This window comes from Leptinotarsa decemlineata, unplaced genomic scaffold (assembly GCF_025532065.1).
Source record: "Leptinotarsa decemlineata unplaced genomic scaffold, Ldec_3_MD MMD2_tig00026330_RagTag_RagTag, whole genome shotgun sequence".
Classification (NCBI taxonomy): Eukaryota; Metazoa; Arthropoda; class Insecta; order Coleoptera; family Chrysomelidae; genus Leptinotarsa; species Leptinotarsa decemlineata.
The window spans coordinates 6,812,020-6,837,675 of NW_027412690.1; the positions used below are offsets into that span (position 1 = coordinate 6,812,020).

The window sequence follows — 25,656 nt, forward strand, 5'->3', positions numbered from 1 at the left end:
TAAAATTTTTAAGTAGGTCTTGACAAACAAAATGCATGCTATGGTAGTGTTAAGTTGTTGATTTACTTGTCAAATTTTTAACAGTTATTGTTGTAATAATGTTGTCTCTTCAGGAAAGAATAGAAATAGTTTTAATATGTGGTGAGAATATACCATACCGGCAAGTAGTTAACATTTATAATGAACGGCATCCAGGAAAAATGTTCAACATACTACTGTGTCAAGGATAATGTCGAAATTCAGAGAAATAGGAAATGTAGCAAATCAATTTAAGAAAAAGCACACTTCAAGTAAATATGTTGAGGAGGCCCAGCTTAACATTTGTTTGAAAGTTATTGAACACGGGCAAACGAGCATAACCGATATTATAAAAAATACCGATTACAAGAGAGAAAGTGTTAGAAAAATTTTATTAAAAAATAAAATTTGGCCTTACAAGCCAAAATTCATTAACACATTGAAAGAACGAGATTTTGATGTCCGTTTGGGGTTTTCATTCTGGTTTCAAGGAGAGAGAGAAGAAAATATAAAGTTTCCGCATAAAATTTTATGGACAGATGAGGCAACGCTCTCTTCAAATGGAACGGTTTGTTCTCAAAATTGTTCTCAAAATTCACAGTTGAATGTGGTGATCAGTATTCCTTTAAAACTAATGTATGGTGTGGGATACTTAACGACCAAACAATTGGGCCATTTTTCTTTAGGAAAAATTTATCATCCGTCGGTTATCACAACCTTTTAAATAATGAGGTTGTTTTAGATAATATGCCTTTAAATATCAAATACGACCTATGGTATCAGCTTGATGGCCCACCAATGCATCACACGGTTGCTGTAAAACAAACCCTCCAATAAATTTTCAGAGGCAAAGTTATTGGACATAACTGGGAACATTATTGGCCGCCTAGATCACCCGACTTAACGCCTTTAGACTTTTTCTTGTGGGTTACCTGAAACAAAAAGTGTACCGAAGTAGACCATTTACTGACATACAACATCTGGAAAACACCATTCGCAAGTGCTGTGCATATATACATCCCCGATTTATTAAAAATGCAGTTACAGATGTCAGTAGAAGGAACATAATTTGTATTGAACGTGGAGGACGACATACTGAAATGTAGGCTATAAGTGTTTGACAACCTCATTTAGATCAATAAGTAATTTTTTGTTCAACATCGATTAAAGTCCTATGGCTAGATGTAACTTTTAATAAGTCTGAAATCAGTAGGGGTCGCCAAGTTCTTGAAAATTCCAAGATCTTGTCGTGATTTCAAGACAACAAATAATTTCAGATTTCAAGACAAGATAAGAAATTTTATGTCAATATCAAGATTTCTTGTCAAACAACAAATCTTGAAATATCTTGACTAACAATGAAAACTCTAAAACGTATTTATTTGTGAAAAAGATATTATATTTTAACGTAACTAGGAATAGGTAAATGATATTTACCTACTATAGATTTCATTTTAAATATCAAATTTAGCACTATTCTATTAAATCTTAACTTACATTGTCTTCACTTTGACTTCTGTTCATCCAATCTAAAATACTATTACTTCCACTTCCACTCGACGCAGAACATTAAAACTTGCTTCGATCAGGCACCTTTTGAGAACACTCTTTGTCAAATAACATCTCATGCTATACTTTTAAGTGTCTTTCCAACCCAGAAGTCCCAGAATTGTTCATTTTTAGGAAAACACATTCATTATGTTTTTCGAAACATGGTATAAATTTGGCTAATTTATCATTTTTGTTTTTGCCATTGGTACTGGTGTCCACCTCAATTTCAAAAAAGTCACAGAATTTTTATCTGCCTATAGTGTCAGTATCGCCTCTAGTACTACTACTAACACTATCCTGTATTGATAAATGCTGCTGCTTTTTCCTTTTGCTGTCACTATCGTAGACAGCTAGAGTCTCAATGGTTTCAGTTTGGTCATTCTCAATATTCACATTCGCACGCGTTAGTCTCAATGATTATTTCATATTTACTTAAACCATAACGCTTTTTGTTTGGTTCTTTGGAAGCTGTCTGACTTCTCCATTTAGTCCAAGTCTCCAGAAAACCCTGCAGCCTCTTGGGCTTATTGCGTGTATTCTCCCATCTTCTCATGACACCCATTCCATAAGTCTCGTTCCCTGTACTAGTTTGTACAGGTTCCGTAATTTTGTATGACCATATATTGCCTGCCTCCTGTGATTCAGTGCCTCACATTAGCATAAGATATGTAAAGCGGTTTCTATCCCTTCGTTTCATAATCTGCAGCTGAGGTCTCCGTTGTACAGCCCCATTTTATTCAGGTGCCCTCTAAGCGGACAATGACCGGTTAGTAAACCCTGTAATTATTCTGAGCCGATCCCTACTATATTGAAGTAGTTCTTCGGTTCTTTTCTCGAACGGTTCCCTGATGAAGGTTCTACTATGTTTGTTGCCAGGTACTTTTGTCCAGTACTCTGTGTGCTTCTTATTGGTTCATGTCCTAATCTGGCTTCAACTATAACGCTTATGTTTCTGTATTTTGCTTTTTGGTAAAATATTCTGAGCCAGAATCGGAGCCAAATGAATCAGCAGAAATACTATTCACTGAAGAGTCATTGTCACTCATGGTAAAAAATAAAAGATAATTTTAATATAATGTACTTTTCATCAACAATTTTCACACACTCTCATCAGAAATATAACGAAACCGGATCTTAAAATTTCTTGAGTCAAGAGAAGATATGAGATGTTAAGAAAATGTCAAGACAAGATTTTTTTAAATTTCCTGATTTTTTCACAAGACAAGAAGTTGTTATCAAGACAACGATTCTTGTCTTACCGACCTGTAGAAATCGGAATAAATCTATTTACAAAAAAAATAATTTTGTTGTAAAAAAGTGTGGGAGCTAAATATCCATTGTTATAAATAATTGGTGTGGAGCTGTTTGCCAGATTGGAGCCGTAATAAAAATATGACTCAAAGCTCCCACACCTTTTTACAACAAAATCAATTTTTGTTTGAAGGTGATTGACAATGTTTCATGATGAATTTCACTAGTTCAGACTTCCATTGTCTACTATATGAAATGATTTGAAATCCCTGAAACAAAGAATAATTAAAAATGAATAGCTGAAAATAACAATTATATTGAGCAAAAATAAACCTGAAATGAAATAATAGTGAGTGAAATAACCTAGAAGTAAAAATATAACAACTGAATAAATAAAATAATGGAATGAAAAAAGAAAATAATAAAAAGTGTAAAGATTCCAAGTCACGTTAGTTCACGACATTTCGATTGTTAGTATCTACAATCGTCTTCGGGTGATGACTGGACTGATTCCCCCGAGAGATGACTATTTATAGGTCGTTGAAATACTTTCACTTATCCCCGCTTTCCATTTTCCGCTTCACTGATTCCGTGAGAGATGACCGTTTTGGCGGGAGTCGGCCATTTTTCGTTTGATGATGGGTTTCCTTGCGTATTTCTACGCTGGCCTGGCTGAATACGTTGTTGGACAACATGTATGCGGCTTCCTTGAATTTTCTCTTAAACCAATGTTCCTCTCTGTGCAAGATCTCAGCTTGGGACCACTCGATGTTGTGTTGATGGGTCCAAACATGGTCTGCTATTCCTGATTTGCTGGTTTCCCCTCGCTGTGTGTGCTTCTTGTGCTCGACAATGCGAACATTTAATGGCCTCTTAGTTTCACCAATATAGGATTTTCCGCACTCACAGGGTATCCGGTAAATGCAATTATTGGAATCGCAGTCCGCGTTCGGATGCCTGGTATTCGTGAGGCTGCTACGGATAGTGTTACCGGATCTGAAACAGGTTCTGATGTTGTACTTGGAACCAATTCTTCTTATCCTCTCCAATAATCCTCTGATGTAGGGAAGTGCAAGCACTGGTTGTGACTTTTAGCCAAAGTCTCTTCTACCATCTCTTTGGAGTAGCCATTCCGATTCGAATTGCCATTCTTAGACGTTTTGGTGAAGAGGACCGACACTAAGTGGAAAACATCTATATACCGAAAACCCACTCATACGGAACAGTATCTGAACCACGAATCCAACCACCATCAATCGACAAAAAGAGGAATCATCCAGACTCTATTAGACCGTGCTTTTGGGCCCTGTAATACAAAGGAAGGTCTCGAGAAGGAACTAGACATCATCAATAATGATCTTCAGCGGAATGGATACTCCAAAGCGATGGTAGAAAAGTCTTTGGCTAAAAGACAGCAGGAGCCTCGCAAGAAAGAGAAGCCGTCACAGCCAGTGCTTGCACTTCCCTACATCAGAGGATTATCGGAGAGGATAAGAAGAATTGGTTCCAAGTTCAACATCAGAACCTGTTTCAGATCCGGTAAGACTATCCGTAGCAGCCTCACGAAAACCAGGCCCCCGAACGCGGACTGCGATTCCAAGAATTGCATTTACCGGATACCCTGTGAGTGCGCAAAATCCTATATTGGTGAAACTAAGAGGCCATTGAATGTTCGCATTGTCGAGCACAAGAAGCACACACAGCGAGGGGAAACCAGCAAATCAGGAATAGCAGACCATGTTTGGACCTATCAACACAACATCGAGTGGTCCCAAGCTGAGATCTTGCACAGAGAGGAACATTGGTTTATGAGAAAATTCAAGGAAGCCGCATACATGTTGTCCAACAACGTATTCAGCCAGGCCAGCGTAGAAATATGCAACATATGGAAACCCATCATCAAACGAAAAATGGCCAACTCCCGCCAAAACTGTCATCTCTCACGGAATCAGTGAAGCGGAAAATGGAAAGCAGGGATAAGTGAAAGTATTTCAACGACCTATAAATAGTCATCTTTCGGAGGAATCAGTCCAGTCATAACCCGAAGACGATTGTAGATACTAACAATCGAAACGTCGTGAACTAACGTGACTTGGAATCTCTACACTTTTTATTATTTTCTTTTTTCATTCCTTTATTTTATTTATTCAATTGTTATATTTTTACTTGTAGGTTATTTCACTATTATTTCATTGCAGGTTCATTTTTGCTTAATATAATTGTTATTTTCAGCTATTCCTTTTTAATTATTCTTTTTTACTTGTTTCAGGGATTTCAAATCATTTTATATAGTAGACAATGGAAGTCCGAACTAGTGAAAATCAATTTTATTCTGATTTCAGACTTATCTAAAGTCATTATAGTTACATCAAGCCATAGGGATTATCGATGTTGAACACGATCTTAAATAATTTTCGAATCTTTTCAAATCTGTTTTCCGTTAACTAGCTGTAATACCAGAAATACCAGTTTCATGGCCTCGGCCAATATACATTGTCTCTGGAACCATTTGAATTTAAAGTACATATCCCTGGGCCACCCTACTCTTTATATCCAGATCTTTCCGTGTCACCCATACGTTTTATCCATCATTCAGTTGATATAAACAAGTATTAATCATTCTTTTTTGGGTTTTCATTCATTCAAGAGAACCGAATAAATATGACAAAGTTCAGTGAACTCACGATCTGAAATCAATATAGAAATAACGAGAGGAAACAATGAAATTCAATTATTATCGTCCATCAGTACCTTTCAGGCAACTCTTTTACACTCATGGAAAAAGAATCAAGAGCATTAATATTTGTTGACAAATATTTGTACTCTCCTGAGTGGTGAAAACAGTGAAAAATTGGTCGCATAAAATTGTGTAGTAAATATTTCAGTATCACGTCTACTTCGAATAGGTATTTTCAGTGAAATCAGCTCTGAAAATAGTCTTTTGGAAAATATCAGATGGACATGGACAAGAATAATGGCTATTTTTACAATTTATCAATCTATTTAAAAAAAAATTGTGACAGATTTGAAACACAGCATTGTGACTGAAGTCTTCGCATGTGAACCCCAAAAACTATGAAATTTGGCAGTGAGATTATCAATGTGGTACAAATGAGTTATCCATAGCTAGTTTTGTTATTTCGTCAACTCCGGATAACAAGTTACCATTTGAAGAAAAACTGTATTTGAATATGTTGGAAACTACTGTTGACCCTCTCATCACTGAAATCGTAGAATCGAGTCCTAATGAATTCGATATGAATATTGCATTTCAACAAGATGGATTACCACCACGTTACTCCAGACAAGAAACTATTTGGATACTACTTTTCCCGATCATTGGACTGGCCGTCGAGGTCCTACAGATTGGCCAGCCCGTTCGCCAGATGTGACACCTTTGAACTTTTTTTATGGGGCTATTTGAAGCAAAAGGTGTACGAAACTGAAACTGCTTCAATAGTGGATATACGGCAGAGAATAATAAATATTTGTAGAGATATTGACATTACTGTGTTCGAAAATGTTAGGCGTGAAATATCAGATGAGCTGTTCATATGTCAAGAAGTTTAAGGCAACCATTTCGAGCATTATCTGAACTGATCTCAAGCTTATTACCTCATATTATGTAGTTAAATGTCAATGTATTCAGGTAATTATTAAAAGTTCCGCCATTTTGTAGTAGAATATATTGACATTATATTCTAGGGTTGTGAAACAATTTGTCAGGTCTTACCTGTCAGAGTTTGATTCCTAACACTGGTTGGACGATAGTAAGTGAAAATCGATCGTTCGGCCTTGCGGTTCGAACCACCGGTTCACACAGCGGTCGATTGAGTGTGTCGAGCAAATCGCCCACGTCAACCCACCAGGCTACCGTCCTACCATCAACCCATCAGGCTATCGTCCTACCAAGGTGGACACATACAATTTTTTGTTTGCCAGTTATTATTTGCGTGCAATCACCAATTTTTTTATGTTAATTTTTCTCTTGAAGTCGTTTTTTATCAAACTCATTGTTGTAAAGTGTCTCTAGCATTCCTGGCCTCTCACTGTCATTCATCTTATCGGCTAATGTACATACTAATCGATTTGATATAACGCACCTGTTCAAATATCTATTTATATCAGTTCTAGTAATTTCTGTCACACAGATATATGTACATATCAATAATACATGGCATTTATTATCGATGAATTTTTGTAATCCAGAAAATTTAAAGTACTACAGAACAAATACCAACATTTACATAGCCAATTTAGCTTTCGGTTTTAATAATAAAAGTTCAGCATAAATGTTGGATTCTTTTCAGCGAAAGTCTGTCCGCATTTTGAATAAGAATTTGTTTCTAGAAGAAAGCTTCAGATCCGTTTCACCGATTAACAATATTGATGATCGTCCACAGTACGCGTACGGTCAGTTATGTATTTGACAAGTATACATCTCCTTTATGGGTGAAATAAATGATAGAAAACAACTAAGCACAGTATTTGGGAACATACATGATCTATGCCTATACACTTTTTAAACGTACTTTGAATTTCATGTGTTTCAAATTGGCTGGTAGTTCATTATTAATAATAATATTATTGTTCGAGATGCATCGATTGCCAATTTCGATAAATAGGAATTATTTTATATATGTAATAGTGATGGGAATGAAGGAACGAATTGCCAGTTTTCAAAGCGAATCCCATTCAAATGCAATAATGTTTTCAGTTTATTTGAATGTTCAGTTGATTCACTGTAGATTCTCTTCAACTACATTTCGTCGTTTTATTCAGAAGTTTTCCCAAATATTTCGAAATAGTGGTGAAGGCAGATCGCCATATAGTAATTATATATTTCAATAATGAAGAAATATAAAAAACTGATCATGAAATATTTGAAATCACAATGATTCATGTTTTATATTTTATCATTCTCAGTTTAAATAATTACTTGGGATGCAAAAACTGTTGGATTCGATGATTATCTCAAACAAACAATCGTGTGTAATTGAGGGTGCTGATTGACAAACTTGAGATTTGTTATAACTAACTGAAATTATATATTTATTCAATAATACATGTGATCGAAAATTTATAATTGTGGAGAGGTACCAGGGTCTTTCCGGACCAGTCCGACCCTGTGTGTGAATCCGGTCCTGGTTAGCGCCACCTTTCACTCATGTTATTAATTCCCACTTAAAACTCATGACATTTAACTAATGTGCATCGATCCATTCTTGGATCGATTGGAAGTATGTAGGACATTTTTTATTCAGACTCGCACCACAATAACACGAAATATCGTGTGTCTTGTTTTGTTTTTGTTTGATCATTCTACTCGGAAATTTTTGTTTGTTAACCTCTATGTACACGGAGAGATAAAAATGTTTGTATAGGAAGAATCAGCGCTATTTCGTTCTGCCGCGTGTTGAGGTTGTTTAAATGGAAAATTTTCATGCTAGTTACAAGGCTGAAGGGAACTTACAGATGAAGAGATTTTTTGTTCGATTTTCCATGACAAATCCTGTGAAACCATGCTTCATTTGCAAACATGTTGAATGCTGTGTGAAAGGTGAGATTAATTTTTAGGGCTTTTTTGAAGTATACTAGTTGAGTTTGAATTCGATATTCTCTTCATTACAATTGGTGTTTCTATTTTTATGAATTCTTGAGAAACAATAGTTTATACGCTTCGAGAACGGATTGCAATAGTGAGTTTGAACTACCAGAATGGTAATAGTGCTAGAGCTGCTGCCCTTATGCTCAATGTTAATCATCCAGGAAGAAACGTACGACACAAATACGTTTCGGAATTATTGAACAAATTTATGGAAACTGGATCTGTTAACAATAAAAAGCATAACCGTTCAGGAGTTGTCAACGATGAAGATATTTGTAATGCAGTTTTAGGGAACGTTGGACTCGCAATCTCTCATCTCGAGAATCAGAAATCAGGCCTACAAATGTTTCCAGGATCCTTCATAAGTACAAATTTCATCTATATAAGATTAGTCTAGTGTCTAGTTCATGAATTGAACGGAGATGATTTCGATAGACGTATCGAGGTTTGTGAAAGTCTCACTAATAACGGATCAACTTGCATTAGAATTTCTTGTATAAAATTTGTTTTTCGGATGTCTGTACCTTTAGTTTGAATGGAGGGGTGAATCGGCAAAATTCTCGATATTGGACTGATACGAATCCTCATTTATACCCTCAAGTTCATACCAAACAACCTAAAAAACTCAATGTTTGGGCAGGAATTTTAGGTGATTTTATCGTTGATAATTTCTCTAGTGATAAATATTTGGATATGTTGGAGAATAGAATAATACCACCGTGCATCAATAGGGCAATTGACGAGGATATAAATTCATTCGAAAACGAAACAGTTTTTCAGCAGGATGGTGCACCTCCCCATTATGCAGCTCCAGTGCGACAATTTTTGGATGATCTTTTTCCTGGTCGCTGAATTGGCAGAAGAGGTCCTACGGAGTGGCTACCAAGGTCTCCGAATCTCACTCCTGTAGATTTTTTTCTATGGGGTCATTTGAAGTCGTAAAGTGTATGAGATAGAATCAACAACATTAGAAGATTTGGGAGAGAATATCAAGAGGCATCGCAGAGATTCTCAACCATATGAGGGCGACAATGGAAGCTCGTTTGTACCATTGTATGGAAGTTGGGGGAAACGTTTTTGAACATTTATTATTCAAAATCTTTTTCTTCTCATTGTCCAGTCATCAGATTTTGATTCAAGAAATAATAAAAAATAGCTTTTTCTGATTTATGGCTTCCATATTTGTCTCTAGAACGAGTATTTCAAAATGTGGCCTCCTATATAATTGTTGACCTGTTTTTTTTATTTTTCCTGCAAATCATTGTTTCAAAAGTTATTCAGGTTTGCTCGTTTTCAACTCAAATAATTTTTAGCTCTCGAATCATTAGCTTCTGACTTTGTTGAAATCTGCTTATCATGAAACATCTGATGATGTGAAATAATATAGGGTGATCCAATAAAAAAATGGGGGCATGCTCTGAAGTAGCGATAGGAGAAGTAACATCAAATGTGAATATGTCAAAATGTGTTCTCCTGTATACTATTGTTGACGTGTTTTTTTTATTTTTCCTGAAAATCGCTGTACCAAAAGTTATTCAAGGTGGCACGTTTTAAATGTAATGCACTGTATTGTGTATTGTGACACATTTAAGATGAAGACACCCTTGTAGTTTGAATATTTTTGAGAGCAGAGATTTGATTTTTGATACAGGCGTAGACCTTATTTAGCCCGAGTGACAGTCTAAAACCCAGCCTACCGCGTTTTCAGCCTATTTCGGGTTAGTTTGCAACTGAATTATTGGTCAAAAAACTAATCAAACTGAATAAAAATCTTTCAAAAATGAAGATAAATAAGTTTATTCGATCATCGACATATTAACGTCCATAAATTGAAAGTTCGATTCAGTTTAACAATGAAATGAAAAAACTAGATTAACAAAGACGAATTCCTGGAGGTTGTATTCATTTCTCTTTCTGGTCTCGTATTGATTAAAATCATGAAATTTAAATCATGTTTCATTCGAATCGAATGCGGAAGATTCAAAAAGATTTTTCTTTGGCATTTTTCGAAATTTCCAGAACATTGATTTTTTTAAGAATTTCCAAAACTAATGTCAAATTTGACAGGTTTAGAGTAGAACATGACAAAAAGAAAGAGGATGCTTTTTACTCATTTTTCAAGGACAAACTAGCTGCGAAATCGAATTGTCATTATATCTTTATTTGTGACACTGTTACGAATGATGGTGGTTTCGTCAAACTCTCGGCTTCGTGAATATCATCACAAATTTGAGAATCTCTTCAAAAAGATCCACTTCACTAGATCCACATTTCTATCGAAGGGTCAACACTTTCTTGGCTCAACTCAACACTAGCATTCCAAGTCAGGTCTCGTCAATTCCCCCATAGACAGTAAATAGTCTTAATTGTAATATTACACTGATAATATCTGAGACCATCATAAAACAAAACCTGTATCACCACCCAGAAGAATTGTCAACATACCCTGTGATACACTTGAGATGACGACACCCCTGTATTTTAGTCATTATTGAAGGTGAGATTTGATTTTTGTCGCGAACTTGATGTGTAACACTCATAATTCCTGGTTTTCCATCTCTGGAAATCCATATTCCTTTTTAATTTTTTCTACATGTCGATTTTAGGATACCGATATATTTTTTCTGTTGTTGGGTACAACGCGAGGTACAATTGACATATACGTGTATATGTGAATATATACAATGTATACATTCACAAATAATAATAATAATAATAATAAAGGTCTTTATTATTTTCAAATAATATACATATAGATTTTAACATTGTATGCAAAAAATAAAAACATTTCTGAAAATAAAGGGCGAAGTTCATTTTCTGCAGACGAACGATAGTTTTACTACAAAAATGTTCTTCCATTTCATGCATTCCATGTCATCATTTGTTAGGAATTATAGTATATTGGGAAATTACCTGAAAATTCAATTTAAATTATGTTTGTTATCTTAACTAACGCAACTAAAATAGTCTAAGAACTTTTTCACTTCTAGATATTCATATAGATGACAGATTGGCGTTACTTTTTATAGGAATGTAAAAACTCACGATCAAGTGGTAAAAATTATTTTTCATTAAATAAAATCAATTTGTTTTCAATAAAATCGCTTGAAGTTAATTGTATCGTTATAAAAATGAAATTGAATCACTAATAATAAATGATTGAAAATTAATGATAATCAATAATCGGACAAAAAATTGTTTATTGGGATCGAAACTAAATTTTTTTTTCTTGTAGAGGCATGTTTACGCGTGGGCTCTGGATCACCGGGTCCACCATAAGTACAGCGAAACAGACGCAGATCCGCACAACGCAAAAAGGGGATTCTTCTTCTCACACGTCGGATGGCTAGTTCTGACGCCCCATCCCAATGTAGTGGAAAAAAGAAAATCGGTAGATATGAGCGATTTAGAAGCTGACCCCATAGTCATGTGGCAGAAAAAGTGAGTATCACTTTTAAACTATTAGTACTTTTCTGTTATACACAAGGTTGTTGAAAAATTATGCTCTAACGCTAAACGGAGACTTTCAACTTGGGATAACTTCAAAAGAAACACTATCAAAACAATTCCAAATAATTTTAGAACTAGCTCTGGTGGATTTTCAAAATAGAGTTTTGCAGCAAAATGCATGATTTCATCGTGAATTATTCTTGTTGCTCTGATAGTGAATTATGTAGCATTTTTACTGTTGTTTTGTTCGGCAGTTTCGCTGAGGATAGCCCACGAGTCCATGAACTGTTCCCTGGAGAATACCGTAGTTTATCGCTCCGGGCTGCTTTCTTTCTCAAGCAATGAATCATTGCGTTCAGTTAATTTGCGAAATGATTTCCAGCGTATAAAGTAATTTTCCGTAACACGCTGTGTTAGAAGCTACGGAAAAATCAGGGAGAGCACAAAGTGTTTGTATATTTTTATCAACCTATTTGTAGATATTAGACATCATAACCGTTATTGCATCTCTTGTTAATTTACCTAGCCCAAATGTGAACTGCTTATCAAATAATGAAGCTAAATGTAAACAAAAGAAAGGCTACGATACTCACTACACCGTTTAAATACAGATAATTAGATTTAAATCAAATTGAAATAAAAATATAAAATGATAAAATTGAGCTCATTACTGAATTCAAATATCTAGGATTCATGTTAGACAATCATCTATCAATGAATAACCATTTCACCTACATACAGAAAAAAAATTTGAAGAAATTATATTTTTTCACAAGAGTATCCCGACACTTAACTAAGCAATCACGGATAACTGTATATAAGACAATTATACAACCACATTTTGAATATTGTCCCACTCTTCTATACACAAGTGATTTGAATGAAATAAAAATACTACAAAAACTACAGAATCGCGCAATGAGGATTATTTTGAGATGTGACAGGAGTACCCATATATCCATATATCCATATCTCTAGAATGGTTGTCTATAGGAAGTAAGCTTACATATTTAACGATTATTTACATTTACAAAATGTTACATAACCTTCTACCCTCATATTTTGACAAATTTGTAATTTTCAATAATCAAGTCCATCAGTATAATACTAGAATTAAAAAAAATGTGTATGTAAATAATCAAACAAACACATTCAACACTAAAACATTAATGTTAAGGATTTATTAAGTATAACAGTCTACCTGAAAATGTAAAGTCTTCTAACAGTCTTATTCTGTTTAAAAAAAATTTATTAGACCATTCTTTTTTTTTGTCTTTTCAATTATCGTAGGTAAGAATACTTATTAACAAATATAAGTAGATCTTTTTTGTATTATTGTATTTATATGTATATTAATGTTAACATTACTATCATTGTTGTATATAAGGATGTATCCTATTTGAATAAAGCATTTCAATTCAATTTCAATGATTTGTTTTTCGAGATAGCTGCTTATTTATTCTTCTGCCAAATTACTTGTTAGTTATATAAACATATAATTTACAACAGTATCTGTACCTGTTTTTCAAAAGTGTAAGCGATTGCTTATTGAAGTGTTGAGCTCTAAAGATGTCAATAAAATTACATACGACTGATTATTGTTGTACTTTCATCTCATCATGAATAAGAACTCACAGAAAATTATAGTAAATCTGAGCGGTATTATTTGTTCGTCAGTGGTAAAACATTTTTTTTTTCATACCTACTTAATTTTTCATACATTTTGAACGATGAGGCACCTCTTCAAGAAACACTTTGAGTCGAACAGTAAGTCAGACAGAGGTGGCTGAGGTCTTCACTCATACACTTTGGTATATATATATATATATATATATATATATATATATATATATATATATATATATATATATATATATATATATATATATATATATATATATATAATAAACAAACAAGTCTTAAATGATTTGCAAACATAATATATACATAGTTTTGGGATGAAAGTGTTGAATATAGGAAATATACATACAGAGCATTTCAACAAAAACTTACCCGCATGTAATTCAGAAACGGATGTGTAATCTAAAATTTCAAAAAGAACGTCAATTTTTATTCCGAGGGGGGCTAATTCTGATATGGAAATCAGACCCGAAACTTCACCCCCCTGCGGTCAGCAACTACCCCACCTATTTTTTTCAATGGCATGGGGGGTCCATTGATACATTATTTGAAACGTGTTTTGTCCCTCTATTACTTCTGTAATTTTTTTCCAAATCGGTTCATTTGTTATTGAGAAATTTAATGTGAAACATTTTATTTAAATAAAAACAGAAAATTCGCTGTCGCCTATTTCATTGAGGAGATCAACAACAGTGATATCAATGGCAATACAATCAACGGATGAAGTGGTCAAATATACCTCAGAAACTGGCATTCCCAAACAATTCTCTGTCGCATGTCTTCTAGATTTGTAGAAATTATTCAATTAGTAGTAAACGTTTCAAAATGTACGCTGAAGATGATTTTTCGGTGACAATTCGGGTCAGTTGTCAACTTCTCCAGAGTCCATTCAGCGAACACACACCGTTGTCTATGGTCTTTTGCCAGTTGTGGACTGCGAAAGGCGGAGTTCTTGTGAGCGAAGCGAAATAGACTGCTTTGGATTCTCCTGCACACTCTCACAGACAGTAGCGATGTTTTCGGCAGATATTGCGTTTCTTCGACGTACTGCTGTTGGTCGATCATTTACTGAACCAGTGGATCCAATTTTATCCACCACATTGCGAATAATCCTCTCGCTAGGACGATTATGGCTAGCATTAAATGGGCGAATCGCGCGGTACGTTGCCCGAACAGAACACCCATTTTGATAAAACAATTTTATTATTTGCACGTATTTTTGAATGCTATATCCGTCCATGATGATTTGGCAAAACAAACTGAATGACTGACAATTAATTTGACTGATGTAGCCTCAACAAGATGGACGTTATCAATTGTAAAAGTTCGGAAATCCCTATTGGAAGACCCTTTATCTATAGTTTCATCTTGGTATTCTCAAATTGTTTTCAAATGAAACAGATTTCGAATGAAACTGATAAAAAATAATTATTGAAGGATTTCCTGATGCTTACGAACTTCATTTCAGTAAAAATGAAACCTCAACTTTTGTCACTGATTTATTTCAGGTTGTACCCTCCACTCTTCCTCATTTTCAACATATTGCTTCCAGTGCTCATTCCCGTACATTATTGGAACGAAAATTTATGGATCTCCTTCTGGATAAACTTCACTATGAGGTTCACAATTACCTTGAATATCGCCTTCTTCGTCAACAGCGTAGCTCATATGTGGGGACAGAAACCTTATGATAAGTGAGTATATAAAATAACATAAATTGATATTTCATTTTAATTTCCTAAAAAAAAAACTCATAAAGATATTCCTGGACACAGAGTGTGTTCTACTGTTCCTGAAAAAACTTTCATGTAACAATTTCGTGTCTTATTTTTCATTAACTTCAATCTGATGTGTGGATGTGTTCTATTTGTAATGCTAATGTAATGTTAATTGAACTTCTAAAATGATGAAATAAATTATGGAAAAGTCGGCACAAGATCCAACATCGCTGTTTTTTTTTCTTTTCTGCCTAACAATTCTACAATCTGTTTGTGACTCATTCTGGCTTCACTCATGATACCAATGCGAGGTCGCTGTTGGACCCTTGTCTATCTTGGATAAGCAAAGTTTTAGTTTTTTTGTCAATCCTATAGATGGCTTAATTGTACTCATGGCTGTTTGTTAATGACAATTCAGTCCAAAAAATTCATTTATGGCTTAGGCTAGTACCACCAATGAGACTTTTGCAAGGCTAAACAGCGCTGTACGACATTGAATCACAAACGCTCTGTCCATGGGCTCTGCTTTAATCTATTTCTGTTTAAATCGATAAATTTCTGGGGCTGACCACTCCAGTAAAGGAACTTAAGCTTTCTGCTCAACAAAACTAATGTTTTGTAATTTTAACAACTTGGCCACTGTAGTAGCAACTTTTCCTGTTGGATCTGCCAGTTTTACGGAAAATATACCTCAGATGTCAATGTCTTGTAAGAAATACCTTTACCGATCTCGGGCCCTTTTTGTCGAATCTTAACAGCTTCCTTCGACGATAAGCTTACCAACCATTTTGCTGGTTCTTATCCTAGCACTTTATTGCAGTTATATTTCATTCACTATCGGAATTCTTTGATAGTCTACAGGAAAGTTTTGGTATTACATCTCACGGCTTTCTCATTTCCTTTAATCCAGATCTAGATTATTCATGTCTGCCGGTTGTCTTTGGAAATTTTTTTTAGTCTCACAAATTGGTGACTTTAGCTACTTTTAAATATACTCCGGAGAACTAGTCTCTGTATCAAGCAATTCTACCTGAAAAGTGGTTGTGGGGATGCTTCTTTGGGGTTTGAAGGGTTTGATTCTCAGTTTTGTAACTTCCACGCCAACCCTCAAGTATCCAACATATAACTTGTTGGTTTCAACATTAATTTCTGTAATATAAAATTTAGAATCTTCCACACAAATTTTTTTGATGCTTCCTCCACCTGCAAACATGTAATTATGGAAGAATCAGAAATACATCTAGACCAGCCGAAAGGCAAGTAGATATAATTACAAAACTAGAGGCATTGCGATAATAGATTCGTGAGCTGGTGCATCGTCTTGATGAAACAACACTTTTTTCTTAGCCAAATGCGGTTGTTTTTGCTCGATTTCTTCACTCAAACGTTGCAATAAGTTCGCATAATACTCGCCGTTGATAGTTTTACCTTATTCAAGATGGTCAATGCAAATTATCCCACGCGTTTCCCAAAAGAACCGATGCCATGATCTTGCCTGCAAGTGGAACGGTTTTTGCCTTCTTTGGAGCCTGTTGTCCCTTTTGAGTCCACTGTTTTGATTGTTTTTTGTCTCGGGTGTAAAGAGATGGACCCATGTTTCATCCATGGTTATAAAACGACGCAAAAATTCTACTTCGTTGCTGTGAAACTTCGCTAAACACTCAGTTGAAACATTTTCACGACACTGTTTCTGCTCGAGTGTCGGCATACGCGGCACCCATCTTGCACACAGCTTCCTCATGTCCAAATTATCAGATAATATACGATGTACCGCACTTTTTGAAATGCCCACTAAGTCTGCTAGCTCACGATCATTCAGTACCGCTTTGTGGATTTTCTTCACTGTTCTTCACTTCATCACGATCATTCAGTACCGCTTTGTGGATTTTCTTCACTGTTCTTCACTTCACTCTGCAAATCAATATTTCACTGTTGTAAACGAAGGAGCAGACTCACTCAGAGTAGAATCCATTTCAGCTTTTATTTTGGTTGGGCTGAGGCCTTTCAAATAAAAGTAAGTAAGTAAGTTTATTTGACTACGTTACATTACATTTGTAGCAGATCATACAAAAAGTGTATATACTAATATGTATACATAAATAATTCAATGTATAAAATTTAAAATTCACAAAATGACTATTTTCTATCAAGTTTAATGTAGTAAAAGTACAAAAAAGCCTAACGTAATTTACTAACAAACAAAGAGATTAATTCTCACTCACTTCATAGAAACTAAGCTCTAATTAGATATTTTTCACTTCACGTTTGAAATGATGAAGATTGGAATTTTTGATATCAGTATGGAGTTTGTTGTAAAGACTCAAGCCCAGAGAGTTGTGAGATGAAACAGTAAGTCTGTAACGAGGAGGTTTTAACTGATTTGCATTTCGCGTTGGATAATTATGCACATCAGAGTGTGTCATATATTCATTTATCGTTTTGTGAATGACTGATTCATAAATAAACAAACAAGGTAGGCAATATCCTATATTTTTTAAACAGTGGTCTGCACGTTTCTCTAAAGGGAGCACCATCTAAAATTCTCATTGCCCTCTTTTGGAAGCGAAAAACTCGTTCTAACTGAGTAGAGTTTCCCCACAATAGTATGCCATAGCTCAAGTGGGACTGAAACAAGGAACGGTATGCCATTTTGAGAACATGGCCGTTCAGACATTTTTTCAATTGTCTCAGGAGAAATGACTGGCTGGAAAGTTTTTTTCAGAGTTGCTCAATATGAGCTGACCATGAGAGGGTGTCATCTAAAATGATACCTAACAGTTTTGTACTAACCTTTTCTGACTTATCAACGTGTGTTTTAAACATAATACTTTGAGATTTCTCGATATTTAGTTTCAAATTGTTTGATGCAAACCACTTTTCAGCCTCTTTGCCAGATTCCTCAGATAATGCGTGCAACTTCTGAATGTTTTTATGCTGATTGATGATCGTCGTATCATCAGCAAAACAAATGCAATGTTTAGGAGAAAATTGATAGAATATATCGTTCACATATATTATAAACAACAGAGGACCCATTACAGAGCCCTGGGGCTCTGTATTGGGTCACGATTGAAACACGATTACCAATTTTCTCCATTTTCACAAATTCACTGAAAACGTTCGTGTAATGTTTGCGGGAAGATGTAAATAACGTTGAGTCCAGATTGATTCGTTTATCAATACTTGACATCCAACGGCTTACGCCGGTTACATATGCGGACGATACCTTAACATATTGTACCTTCATATTGTTTGTCGTGATTTTCCCTTCGGCTATGTGTCGCGCATACATATTTGACTATTGGCGGGAGGTTCGAATTGTGAACGTTAATATATTACAGTTCGCTATCTATGGCTGCCAATCAAATACTAATAGAGATGGGCTTATCGATACGATATATCGATAAGGTATCGATAAACATTTTGAACATCGAATATCGATACAAAAAGTAATATCGATAAGAATATCGATACAAAAAGTTATATCCATAAGAATATGGAAATAATTTGTGTAATTGATGACTTGTTTATTTTGTGGAAATTCATGATCAATTTAATGAAAAGAATGAAACACTTTTGTTGTTATAAAACGTTACTTCTTCCACGTAACTATTAAGTGAGACGATTGGCTAGTTGGCAACATAGTTTCATTGTACAGCTCAGAAGAAGAAGTAAAGGTAGGAAAGAAGAGTGTCTGTCTTCGAGACTTGCAATTTGTCATATGACATTACTGTTAGGTCAACGTAAATTAAAAAATAGTTTTGTCACTTCATCCTATCTACTTTTTGTTTTGACTTTGTTGGTTTGTTTCTATTTCCTAACAATAACAATCTTTCATCATCTTAATATACCAAGGAATATAACATCCCTAGAAAAAGTAAAAAAGGAAAAGTTTAAGAAACCCAGACAAAAACGCTGTGCATGCTGGATATATTTTGAAAATATTGATGGAAATGATTCATGGAGACAAGCCAGGTGTACAGTAATTCAATCTTTTATAACTAAATACCAAATGGGACTGATTGTTATATTTTTTAGATATGCAATCTTATACGTCTGTTCCATCGGAAAGAGTTTTTCCTAAAAGTGGACAACTCCTACGAGACCGTAGAACTCGCCTCAGTCCCAAGAGAGTTGAAAAAATTATATTTTTAGCTTCAAATTTGGATTAAGTTTCTAGGTATATATTCAGTTTATCCAGAATAATTGTTTTGTTTTATGTAAATATTTTTATTTCACAAATTTAATTTATTTAGGTGTTATGTTGTTACTTTTCGTTTTCCGATTGTTAGAATGTATTTAATTCATTTAGGTTACTTTTTGTTTTCGAGTTGTGAGAATTTGATTTATTTAGTAATATATTTTACATAATGTATGTTTTTTTATCTATTATATATCGATAAAAAATATCGATATATCGATAAGGAATATCGATACGAATTCAAAATATCGGTATCGATGAGATATCATATCGATAACCTCTAATATCGATAAGCCCATCTCTACACTAAACAACGCAGCGTATTCAACCTTGAAACGTATGCCTTATAGGGTGTGTACTTTCTAATACCGTGATCTTTTTCAAACAACTACCGCCATCTCTAGGTCAGGCCATGTACTTCTGGGACCACCCTGATAAAATTGAGGCAGAGGTATATATTCAATTTAATAAGTAGAATTGGAAACTTTCGTCGTGAAATGAACACCAGAACAAAAATGCTGCCTTGCGATAGCTAATTCTATCTCTGTCTCTATCACCATAAGAGAGTCCCCGAAATGAAAGATTTATAATTAATTTGGACTTTTGAGTAGCTGTATCTCTGAAAGTAGTGTAGACCGCTACATTTCAAATTCACATTCGTAATCAGCTTAGATTAGATTCTCGGGGAGCTGGCCCATGGCCTGATTCACCTGATATAGCTGGCAGCCTCTGGTTTCTCTTCCCCGCATCTGGCGTGTTTCAGCTTTGCTATCGCTTCGCATTCACAGAGCACATGCAGTGCGGCGTCTTCCTCTTTTCGACAGAACCTGCATTGGGTTTCTTCTGTCAGACCCATGTTGCTCATGTTTCCTGAGTCGTCTATGACCCGTTAGTAGATCCACCACTACCCTTACAATCTTACGGTTTTGGTTTAGCAGGTCTTCCGTGAATCTGGGCGATGGTTTCTTTATGAAATCTTTCGCCTGCCTCATTCCGGAGAGCTTATTCCACCTCTATATTGATTTGGCTTGCATACATGAATTTATGGATGTCTATACATGCTTTCGCTACCCCACAGAAGGGTTCTGGGCCGATCATTGCCCTGGATGCGCCTTCACGGGCTAGAACATCGGCCTCCTCATTGCCCTTGTGACTCTCATGTCCGGGTACCCAAGCTAGAGAGATCCTATTTTGGGTACTTAGCTCCTTCAGCTTCGCTCAGACAGCTTCCCATCAGTCTTGAGAAGCTAAGCGCCTTAATTGCCTCCTGGCTGTCGGAGAAAATGGCAATGCTTTTATTTGTGACCTTCTGCCCTTTTCGTGATCAGTTTACACAAATTCATTGTTTAATTTTGTTTTCAGAAATATCCGCGAGCCTTGTAACCGAATAATTAGCATTAATTCATTTTCAGAAATATCAGCCCGGTCGAAAACCTCGCGGTGTCTCTTGCTGCACTAGGAGAAGGTTGGCACAACTATCACCACGTCTTCCCGTGGGACTACAAGACCGGAGAGTTGGGAAACGCCTACAATCCCTCGACAACGTTCATAGACTTCTTCGCGAAATTGGGTTGGGCCTACGAGCTGAAAAGTGTTTCGAAGAATATGATACTGCGGCGCGCGGAGAAAACCGGCGACGGATCTCATCCCCAAATTTGGGGTTATGGTGACAGCGATATCGAAGAAGAGGATAAGATCGAGCTGAAGAACATGGCGGTCGAAAAAAAATGCGATGACCATGAAAATTGAAGAGAATTACACAGTATTGATGTTATGATATGTATGGATATATATTTATTGTTTTTTGCTACTGAATAATCGAACTGTTTTTCGGTTCAAACCGTTTTGAAACTTTCCGGAGAGTTTCTCAATACCCAACTTTGCCTTTTGGAAAACAGGGTTCAGAAAACAAAAATGTTTTGTTAGAGTAAACGGTAAGATATAATCGTTGGTCATTCTCTTTTTTTAATCTAATTTTCCATGATTCCCGTATTATTTCTGACTGAATAATGCAATCTGCCTTACTTCTCGCTGAAAAACAGAAGTTTCATTTCAGCGATTTATGCATTGTATCATTATCCTTTTATTGAAGTACCTATTATACCAGAAACTAATAATTGCAAGTTTGTTCTTTTGGATATAATAATTTTTTATTTGATTCGACCTTTCTTGGCGTTAGTACTGCCTTTTTGGTGTCAAAAGCTCCTTTTTCCAAACAGTCTGTAGTTGTTGACCAAATCATTCCTTGAATTATGATTAGGTATATATATATATATATATATATATATATATATATATATATATATATATAAAATATTTTTTACAGCATGTTGTCTATAAAACTTTAATTTTTATAACAAACTTTGTGCCTTCTAAAATAATTCATATTTTTATAAGAATTTTCTTAGTTTGTAGGAATTTTTCAGAGAACTTAGACTCTCTTTGGCCGTATCACCACCCAAAGCACTTGCCAAATTCACACACCTGTTGTTTGTGCTTATCCAAAAATTTCACAATGTGAGAATGTAGGTACAGTTAAAAAAAATTGCAAAAACTTTGGTAAACAATTTGATATCAAAATAGCTTTGATACGAAAAGCAGTTCACTGTTATGCAGATGTTGTTCATTTTAGTTTTGGATTATAATTTTAGTTTGACGGTTTGTGTTTTATTTACTCATGATTGAGTCATCTTTTATTGACTTATGTGGCAAATATTCACCATTGTTGAAACAGATTGAAAGATCATTCAGTATATTCGGAATGGAAAAAAAGAATATTTCATTAACTGTTGATTGGTCCATTCCTCTCACGTTTCTGAGAAAACATGCAGTGTATCTGGGCTTATTCCACTATCTCTTCCGTTCCTTCAGAGTATGTATCCCTTCCACCATCTGTAAAGGTGCGTATTCACCAAAAAAAGCGAGCACGAGCGAGCAAGAGTGAACGAGCATTCTGCATCAATAATCGTCTGGTGAGTACGGGCTAGCAAGCGAGCGAACGTATGCTTGTTCGCGTTCAGAAAAGATCAAGAAGAAAGCGGTACATCAAAAGGTGCTCGCACAAAGTAGATGGATCAACTACGACTACGAACTTGACGATATTCGCTCTGGTGTGGACGAGACATCAATATGTCGAGCGAACAGAAGCGAACACGAGCAAACATACACGAATGCTCGCTCGTGCTCGCTTTTTTGGTGAATACGCACCTTAATAGTTAAGGTTTTTCGTTGGGATGTTCGTCATATTCCTCTTGACATGATTTCACTCATCCATAATGAAATGAGAAATATAACAAAAATGTTCTCTGATTTGTTCCTGGTATAAAGAGTGCCTAATAGTTTGCTAATGGAGCTGCTGTTCCACCAATGATTTTGTTCAGCTCCAAATAAGTAGAGTAAGTTTGGAATGGTAAGCATATTCGTTGCAGTAACTTCGTTTTCTCCGACAGTTCCGATGATCAGATCTGTCGGAGTTTATATCGGTACCACCAAAAGATCTATGGGTACAAGGCTGAATGAACATCGGAGAAAGTGTAGATTAGGTCAAATAAACAAATCGGCAATTGCGCCACACGCACTAAATGAAGGAGATCGCACGAATATGTTTGAAGATGTGAAACTACTTGCCCCCCAATCATGGATACAACAGTCGGCTTGTACGGAAAACTACAACAGAAAAGAGGAGGCGGTAACGCTTAACCGGATTTGAAATCCCATACTAAAAGATGCAAAAGTGGCAAAACGCAATGCAATGTTATGTCATTAACAGGTAATAACACTTCGGCCAATAGCAACGCATCAAAAAGAGAGCTGGACTACCTGAGCCAACATAAATACATCCTACAAACTAGAAATCACCAGTCTTCGGTGAATCATCAAGATGAATAAACCTCTGAAGAAGCCAGCCACTTGTTCTGGCAAAACGTTAGGATGCAGTTCCAAACTACGACGGTCTTCAAACCCGATATTAACACTGAGAGTCATTGAAAGTGTATTCTGTTAGATATAACTAGGCTAGATTTGGTATTGGAAAATAGTCTACTACTTGTTCTAAAAACGTTTACTTAGTGAAACGCACGTCGGAAAGAGTGTTGCAGTCCAGATGTTTGGGAGCAGTGTTTCTCTTATGATTTATTTGTCTGAAATTTTGTCAACCCTTCAATTAATGATTATTACTGGAGTTTTTTCCCAACACCAAATCGTTATTTTTAACACCTCGACACGTGTTTCGATCACCAAGTGATCATCTTCGAAGAGGAAGCTCTTCTTCTTTCGTGATCACCAAGTGATCATCTTCGAAGAGGAAGCTCTTCTTCTTTCATGATCGAAACACGTGTCGAGATGTTAAAAATAACGATTTGGTGTTGGGGAAAAAACTCCAGTAATATTCATTACTATACCAAAGGTTCCAAACAGTGCATCATAAGTACCTTCAATTAACAATAAATCGTTCAATTGGTTTGGATCTGATCGTTTATTTACAATAAAGTCCATATATGTCCATTCATATTATTTCATCCATAAGGATGAATTTTATGTATTAGACGGTCCCACGATGGGGCTCCCTAGCGGAATAATCCATGGTCTAATATATGATCTGAAAAATTTAATTTCTGGTTAGTTTTAAAAACATATATTTCAGAGTTTTATATGGAAACCGTCTATATTATGTTACTCTGAGTTCGACAGGACTTTTTTTGCATCATTAAACGAATTGAATTGTATAAAGAAAAAATCAGTTCATTATCCAACTACTAAGCCACTCAGTGTTACTGTAAAGTAATATACACCTGCTCTTGAATCCAATTCAATTGTGTTTCCTACAAAGATCTAGATTAAGCATTAAAAAATTTGAAACCTAAGTGTGCTTCAAGAACTGATGGTACAAGGCTTGCAAAAACATCTTTAAAATCCATTGATCGTTATTCATAAAATTTCCTACAGATTTTTAGCTATTCTGAAATGCATTGCTAAATTTATCAATTCGTTCTGTATGCAAAAATCTGTCATTATTTCAAAATTATATACACGATTAAAGGAATACATCGATAAAAAAAGACAAGTTTATTGATGTTTATGGATGTATAAAAAAAATACTGTATTTATATAGATTTCGCCATAGCATTCGACAAATTGAGTCATGACACTTCCAGCAAAATTTAAATATAATATCTTTAATAGGTATTTACGTATTGAAATTCTTCACCTTTTGTTCTAAAGATAGATCTCCGCTAGTAAGCTGGTGTGAAGAAAATTTAAAAATTTGGGTCCTCTTTAAAATTCATCAATAATATCGTCTCGAAAGTTGAAAGTTCGTGTCTACTTCATGCAGATGATTTCAAAATTACTGTCAAAATTCGAATTATAAACGACTCTCTTTACAAAATGACTTCGGTGAAATTATTAGTTGTAAATATTATGTTGTACACTACGTCAAAATCACCATATGAATTTATATAGGCCATGAATGGCCAAAATCTTCTCAGGGTTCATAAAATGGTTGACTAGGATATGAGTACCTAACATATGACTTGTTAGTATGTAGCAAATTAGAGGATGGCAATCCAGAGCAGTATCATGAAATTTCCGTTCTACAAGAAATACAAATAAAACAAATTCTTTTTCATGTACCTATTATAATGTATCAATTTCAAAATTAGTGCAATATGTTGAACAACAAAATAAATTGTAATGAACTGCTCCGAAAATATGTATCTCTGTTTCTGTTCTTGTGTGAGACAAAATTTTCCAAATATCCATATTGGATAAAATGTGGGCGTCATGAAAAAGTTTGTTTGAAGGTGGTTGACAATGTTTTGTGGAGCATTTCATCAGTTCAGACTTCCCTTGTCTAATATGATATAAATTGATTTGAAATCCCTGAAAAAATCTATAAAAATTAAAAAGATTACCTGAAAAAGAGCAAAATTATATTAAGCAAAAAAAAATGAAATTACAATGAAATGAAAATCAAGCAACAATCAAAAGATAAAAAAATTGAACTATTAACACGAGATGAAGATTAAAAATTATTAACAAGAAATGAAAATCAAAAATTAAAAGATTTCAAGCCAAGTTACTTCACCACCTTTCGATTTTTAGTATTCACAATCGTCTTCAAGTGATAACTGGACTATTTATAGGTCATTCGAGTGCTTTCACATATCCCCTCTTTCCGCTTCATCGGTTTTCATATGTTACCCATCTCTATGCTAGCT

The 25,656-nt window shown here is 35.1% G+C and overlaps 1 protein-coding gene across 3 annotated transcripts in view; it reads left to right on the forward strand.

Annotated features, from left to right (window-relative positions):
- The window catches only part of LOC111507622 (acyl-CoA Delta-9 desaturase), an 85,985-nt gene extending 63,891 nt beyond the window's left edge, over positions 1-22,094 (forward strand). For all 3 annotated transcript variants that reach the window (XM_074183057.1, XM_074183056.1, XM_074183058.1), the window contains exons 4-6: positions 11,664-11,869; positions 15,028-15,213; positions 20,851-22,094. In XM_074183057.1, coding sequence (XP_074039158.1) covers positions 11,664-11,869; positions 15,028-15,213; positions 20,851-21,187 — 729 coding nt within the window. In that variant the 3' untranslated portion in view covers positions 21,188-22,094. The remainder of the gene's footprint in view (positions 1-11,663; positions 11,870-15,027; positions 15,214-20,850) is intronic.
- The last annotated feature ends 3,562 nt before the right edge of the window (positions 22,095-25,656 follow it).